The sequence below is a fragment of the Girardinichthys multiradiatus genome, chromosome X (genome assembly GCF_021462225.1).
Source record: "Girardinichthys multiradiatus isolate DD_20200921_A chromosome X, DD_fGirMul_XY1, whole genome shotgun sequence".
Classification (NCBI taxonomy): Eukaryota; Metazoa; Chordata; class Actinopteri; order Cyprinodontiformes; family Goodeidae; genus Girardinichthys; species Girardinichthys multiradiatus.
Genome location: NC_061817.1, coordinates 35,960,501 through 35,967,302, shown reverse-complemented (window position 1 = coordinate 35,967,302; position 6,802 = coordinate 35,960,501). Strand labels below are relative to the sequence as shown.

The following is a 6,802-nucleotide window of genomic DNA, read 5'->3' as shown; positions in this document are numbered from 1 at the left end:
ATGACCAAAATGATTTAAACAGTTGCAGTTACAAAAGGTTCGGAGCAACTATTGTTAGATCTTAGAGTGTAAGCGACGTCATACCATCAGACGTTGTGGTTCTGTCGCTGTAAAATAATCCCAGCTAGAACCCTCTTTCCTGGATTGGCTGCAAAAGATGCAAGTTACAGACAATGAATATCTCTAAAACACAATGTATGAGAATAACTTTCCAAAAAGCATCTTGGACATAAAGCAGATAGTTTGATCATTTCCATTGCCATTGTTTTATTCTGTTTGGCTCTGTTACTGTGGATTAAGACACAAAATGGACCCTGTTATTTCTGCTGCAAAGCTACAAAAATACAGTGTACCAAGACTGACAGAACAATTGATCTGCCAGCAGCAGGAGGTGCTGGTAGAGACTGGAGGCCTCGCAGATCTATCGCAATATCAATCCAAATCCAGTTTCCCTTACTTTCACTGTAAAAATAAATAACATTAAAGCAGGGTTGATGGTTTCCAGAGGCACAGTTAGGCTAATAAACCACATTTCCTACATGAATTCCAGAAAGACTCAAAGCTGCCAGAGCTGGTGAGTGTTGGTGAGTTCAAAGCAATCTCAAAACACCGGGAAAAGGTTTACTTCTTGTAATTGATTTTGAGTCTAAGCCTTGATCTTGTGCTCTCACATATGCTGTCGGGTTATGCCATGTATGAGTGTGTTTTATCATTGTTTTATTAACTCTGCTGCCGTCTTGCCAGGTCCTTCTTGGAAAGAGATTACTAATCTCAATGAGGCTTTATCTGGTTAAAAATAAAGGTCATATTTAGTAACGTACAAATAGATGGAAATAAATTTAATTAAATTCCACCAAACAAGTTATTTCTACCTAAAAATGTTTGATCCATTAAAAAAACATGTTTGATTCACTTACTTAGTGGACAATATTCAAATGTAAGCAACAAAAACTTCAAGAAAACAAAAGAAAAGAATGCCTTGAAAAACACTTATGGGTTTTAATAATCTATTTAGCAAGAAATGAAAAATGTGAGAGCTCCATATTTTCCCCTTCGCCTCCAGGAATGAGCGTGATGTCTGGACAGAGAGCTGGACGACTGTTTGCTTTTCTAATCCAGTTTCTAAAGGAGGAAACCCAACGGGTGTGTAGGCTGAACGGATATTAATAAATCAATATAGGTGGTTGTCAAGATCCCAGACTGTATAGTCTGACATACTATAAACACTGACTACAGTCTGTTACTGTACTACTGTTTTTAATTATAACAATCTGAGTGTCACCCCTGCCCATCTGTAGTTGCTGTTTAGGTGGGAGCTGATGCTGCAGAAATTTTTTAATTTACATCAAAATATAGACATTGCAAATAAGGAAGCTATAAACAGATTTAAAAGACTACCTGATAAAAGTGAAAAAAAGCAGGTGGGCGATGGCAAAAAAAAAAACCAAACTCAATATTTCTTTACCTTTGAGCTACAGGAGTCTGAGGTGGGCAGATGTAATGTTTTAGATCTCATCAACGGTGCATGCAAGACATAACTGGAAGGAGACCCTTCACTCAGAGGTAAAATATCAGGGGAAAAACTCTGGTAGACAAAAACATCTACATCTTGATGTATCATGTCCACTGGTGGACATGAAACTTCCTGGAATTAAAGCACTTCAGTTGTAGTTTCAGACATTTGGTGGAAAAAAAGGGTAAAACTTCACAAAACATTGTCTAGATATTGATTTTGTAAAATCCATAAGTTGGATCAACATTCCAATCTAACCAGGCAGTGTCTCCAATTTTCATTTTTACTCACATAATTAATGTGTCATTTCAAGACATTTTATTTAATTAGAATCACTTGAAAGGCTGAAGATTTTCCAAAGCTTTAGGAAGACTTTTTCCAACAAACGTCCTTTTAAACCAGAGTAGTTGCCGTAATAAACTGAGTCACTAAACTCTCAAGCACACACAAAGCAGTAGTGGACAATTTTCATTGTCCCTTTATGTGTCATTTGTTTTCCGACCACTAGGTGGATCCGAAATCGAATTAGAAACTATTATTTAGCAATCTGGATGTAAGAAAAAAAGCACTTTTCCAAACTGTTCATCCATTAGCTGCAAATAATGAACAACTAATCCTCTATTAAAGTTTTTACTGTTTTGGGCTGAGAAGAAAGCTTGATGTGAAAGCAACAAACAGCAGCACACCAGTAAAAAGAAAGAAAAGTGCCTTTATACATTTGTGTTTACAAAGTGATAAGACAGCAGCAATTAAACACCTGAAGATAAACTGTCAGTTCATGGTGGGCTTTCATGGGCTGCCCATCAGTTCCCCTTCTTATACTTCCTCATGTGAGCTGCTATCGAGCTGATGATCTCCACACTTCGTTTATTCTGTCCAAAATAATCCACAAACTGTCCGTCGGGTCCTACGAGGTACATGATGATGGTGTGATCAACCTAAAAACAACAGCAGGCCAAGTTTAGATATCTGGCTCACCAAGATGAAATGTTTCCAATAAAACTGGAGCAGCTCATGACTCACGATGTAGTCGTTGTCTTCATCCTTCGGCCCCTGACTGTAGTACACTCTGTAGGCTCTGGAGACCTCCTCGACCTGAGCCGTCGTCCCCGTCAGACCAATCAGCTTCGGGGAAAACTCTGATGGAGAGATCAGACTGTGAGGTACCAACAGGACCACCAAGATAAAAATCCTTTGACAGATTCCAGTCCAATGGAACCAGTACCACATATGCAACATATCCTTCATCCTCCAGTCAGGCAGACAGAAACACAGCCTTGTGACTTCGCCCCCAAAAAAATCCATGAGGGGCTGCTAATCTTTATTTCAAAATAAGAACCATTCAGTCACACAATTATCAAATGTTAAGCTGTTCCAGAGCATCCTGGAAATTAAAAAGATTTAGCAGTGACCAATGCAACTTGTGCAGAGTGATCAGATGCAGATTAGGTATTTTATTAAACTTTACTTTGTAAAAACTACATTTTTTTTGTACCGGCACAAAATAGTCAGCACAGTCATATCCTGAGCAAGGATGATGCTGTGAAAGAGTCCAGCTGACGTCGCTCAATTTAGTAGAACGGCCGCTTAAAAAAAAAGGGACAGATGTGTCTTCTTGCATGGCAACACCTATCTCCAAAGAGACGGACACAGAAAATCCTGTATAAAGACTAACAAAACCATGCTACCACCAGTCCAGAGCTTGCTAAACGTGGGCCGCAGGTGCTTGTGAGTGCATAGGCATCCTCAAGACTTTTTGATAGCAGACTTGTGACACAAATGGCAGCAAAGAAGCCACTTCTGTCCAGGAGAAACTTCAGAAACAGGCTGAAATTCTGTACATGAATGGACAGCACAAGACCTTCTGCTGAACACAACCATAAGTGTTGGATCTTGTTTGGACCCATCTCACCAAGTAATGAAGCCTCAATGGAAAGTTATTTTCTCTGATCAATCCTCCTCCTTATTGTTGGGACACCTAAGATGAGAGCTACCAGGAGTCCTGTGTGGTGCAGAGAAGAGGAACCCAAACACCTTCTCCTCTAAGCGAGTGGGCTACCTCCCAACTCTTCCCAAAAATCATTGCAGTGGATTAAAGGTGGAATGAAAACATCCTCCAAGAGCAACTTTTTCCAGCAACTTGGTGACAATCTGTAGATCTTCCAGCAAGATGAACCATCATGTCACAACAAAAAAGGCAACATAGACATTTTGGACTTCTGGCCAAGAAACTTGATCGCAATGAGAACCTGTGGTCAGTTCTCAAAAAGCTGGTGGAAAAAAAAACACAGAAGCTAAACTGATCAACTCCAAGCACCAAGCAGTCGAGAATAAGGTGTCATTTTTCCCAATTTTCAGGATAAATCGAAGAAATTTTGGTGGGCCACTTTAAACAACAGGAGAAATCTGTCCTGTTAAAGGGTTCGCTCTGCTGCGCTGGTACCTTTCACATATGCAGCCATGGCCTCTGGAGTATCTCTGTCAGGATCTATAGTGATGAGGATGGGCGTCAAGTTCGGAAGAGACTGGATCTTGTCTGCAGAAAACCAAACACAGACAAACTGTTAAAACTTTAACCTTATATTTTTGTTGTTATAAAAACTCATTTCGTTACCTATTCCATCCACCGCTTCAATCATTTTCTCTATCTCGTCCGGGCAGATGTCGGGGCAGTGCGTGAAACCAAAGTAGATGAGGATCCATCGACCGAGGAAGTCCTCACTCTTGGAGGGCTTGTTGTTCTGATCGATGAGCGAGAAAGGGCCGCCCAACGCTGGCCTGCCGATCGTTTTGTTTCGCTCCTTTTCAATCACTGAAAATCAACAGAAAAAAAGCAGGTCATTATTTAACAGGGCTGTCGCTTTACGCACAAAAACTGTTTACCAACATAATCCAAACAAGTTTTTTTTTCTTCCAGAAGATGTTTAGTACCTCTTTAATGCACAAAGGTACTCACATTCCTCCTTTTCTTTCTTGAAATACTTCATCCCTCCCAGCAGAGCACCTCCGATAGCAAACGTGACTGCTAAAGATTTCCACGTCACAGGCTTTAAAGTGGAGACAGAAGACAAGAGCACGCATGAAACGGATCCATCTCAGCAGTGTACACACTCCAGGTGAAATAACAGGGTTCAGGACTTTACTGGATACATATGCAAACCTTGTTAACTATTGCTGTGCTTTGATTCAGTTTCAGCATTTAATCTTGTTCAGTTTACACCTGCATACGATTAGAGAGAATCTGATAAACCTGAAATAAAGTTCAGCTGTCCTAGGAGAAGTTTCCTGACATTTGCTCACTGGCTTCCTTTAGTTTAAGCTATAGTTTGCAGAGAGGCTACAAAGGATCAAAATAATCTTATGTACTAAGATATCAGTTCGGAGAGGGGTGGAAAAAATACATTTCTCAAGTCCCAGTGAAGACAGTTATGCATATTTGGAGAAATTAAGAGACAACAGGAGAACTTGAACTTTCAGGGTATGATTCCAAATCATGTGTTCGTTACTTAATCAACACATCAACACCCACAGTGAAACATGGTGGTGGCAGCATCATGATGTGTACTTACTTTTTCTTACACGGAACTGGGATTTCGGTCAAGATGGATGAAAATATGAACAGTTCCAAATACCAGTAAGTTTTGACCCAAAATCTAAAAGGCATCTGACAGAAAGTGTAAAAGGGATTTGATTTTTCAGCAACATGGCAAGTCCAAGATTACAACCGAATAAAAGAAAAAAATGTAAGTTTTAAAATGGCCTAGTCCAAGGTTCTGCCACATCTGGCTCCAGAGACATGTATTTCCCTTTTAGTGCTCCACAGCGGAACTCAATAACTGTGACCAAAAATTACCTAAAGATGACAAAATGTTTTTAATTACAAACTTAGTAGGAAAGGAGTTCAGCAGCTCTTTTAAATGCTTTTTTTTGTAATATCTGCATCACATTTTAACAGCAGAATGGTTTAATTTCATAAATTGTATTATTATTGTGTTTTTATTTCTTTATTTAAGTTTTGTGGGTCTAGATAAACTGTTATATTAGGAGAGATTTGGCTCTGCACTATAATGGCTGCTGCCTCTTGGCCCAGCCAGAGTCCAAAACTAAAACTAGAAGAACCTCTGGACTGATCTGATGAGGGTTTTGGACAAGAGACGTCTGACAAACATAGATAAGATTTGCAGACAGAGTCGTCAAAGATTGTCATGTCAAAATGAGGCATGTTGATAGACCCCAACAAAATACAGAAGAATCAAACTGAATCAAAAAGTGTTCCTAAGTATTAGTTTCAGAGTTATGCGACCAGATTTTGCAGCTTTTTGTTTTATTATTATTTCGCATTTTTAAGTTGAACTGTTAAGGTCACATTCATGGTGTTAAGAGAGCTTCCTATGCTCTTACCCCTGACTTCTTGGACTTCTCGCCTGATGAAGGCGGTGGAGGCATCGAGGAAGATGATCTTAAACCGTAAAGCTTCAGCCATTGTGTTCTTCTGCAGGTGTGCCACCGACTCACACTCACCTGCAAGAAGCAGGTGATAAGGAAGGACATTCAGAATAAAATATGGCATAAACATATTACAAGCCTCTTTTAAAAATCACCAAGTTGTCACCCCTTGTTTTAATGTACAGCAGTTATTAAATCCTTTAAGTAACGCAAGGCAATTTTCCGAAGCAAAATTACAATTAGCGTAATACATTTTGTCACCGAATTAATAGTAGAGTATACACATAAAGCTACGGAAACAATAATGTCCACATTTTGATTTTAACCAACGCAAAACTGGAATAAACGTTGATTTGCCTGATTTTCTCATGGAGTTTGGCGTCGCAAAGACAGCGGCAGCTCCTAGCTTTGACCTACCAGGTAGCAGAGATCTGCCCGCGATGGCAGCGTATGTTTCAGCCCAGCGTCCCTTTGAATTAAACTGTGAACCAATCTGACGGCTCGGCTCTGCGGGGCTTTACTCTGGACCAGCCAGCAGCCCAGGTTCTGAAACAGAACGCTCATGTCGGCTTTAACCTTTGCAGAACCGCTGTTGCTTAACACACATGGGAAAAACGCCTGATTAAAAACTGCTGTTCTCAGGTCAGTTCTTCAGGGTCACGATATTCTCCATTGGAAAGTTAACGTCTGAACGAACTGATCTGAGATCAGACGTTTTAGACACGTCTTCTTCTGTCGTCCGCAGAGAGCGTGGGGGCTCTCTGCTGACACCCAGCGCAAAATCATTGACAATGCAGACAGAAAATAAATTTGGTCTCTACAACTTGCCTATACAGAAAGCTA

At 40.1% G+C, this 6,802-nt stretch overlaps 1 protein-coding gene across 1 annotated transcript; it reads right to left on the bottom strand.

The window, feature by feature from the left end:
* Positions 1-2,202: 2,202 nt before the first annotated feature.
* Positions 2,203-6,663, bottom strand: LOC124862554 (protein SCO1 homolog, mitochondrial-like). The gene is made up of 7 exons (XM_047356536.1): positions 6,377-6,663; positions 5,915-6,034; positions 4,470-4,560; positions 4,128-4,325; positions 3,957-4,049; positions 2,537-2,652; positions 2,203-2,451 (listed from the first exon to the last, which is right to left on the bottom strand). The coding sequence occupies exons 1-7, from the start codon at positions 6,521-6,523 to the stop codon at positions 2,317-2,319; spliced, it is 900 nt and encodes a 299-aa protein (XP_047212492.1). The 5' UTR covers positions 6,524-6,663; the 3' UTR covers positions 2,203-2,316.
* Positions 6,664-6,802: the final 139 nt, after the last annotated feature.

Bases quoted from the DNA above. Each gene is read 5' to 3' on its own strand.
- LOC124862554 (XM_047356536.1), bottom strand. From the start codon at position 6,523: ATGAGCGTTCTGTTTCAGAACCTGGGCTGCTGGCTGGTCCAGAGTAAA. The intron at 4,326-4,469 runs GTGAGTACCTTT...GTTGATTTTCAG, and splicing joins CAAGAAAGAAAAGGAGGAAT to TGATTGAAAAGGAGCGAAAC. The intron at 4,050-4,127 runs GTAACGAAATGA...GGTTTTCTGCAG, and splicing joins TGAAGCGGTGGATGGAATAG to ACAAGATCCAGTCTCTTCCG.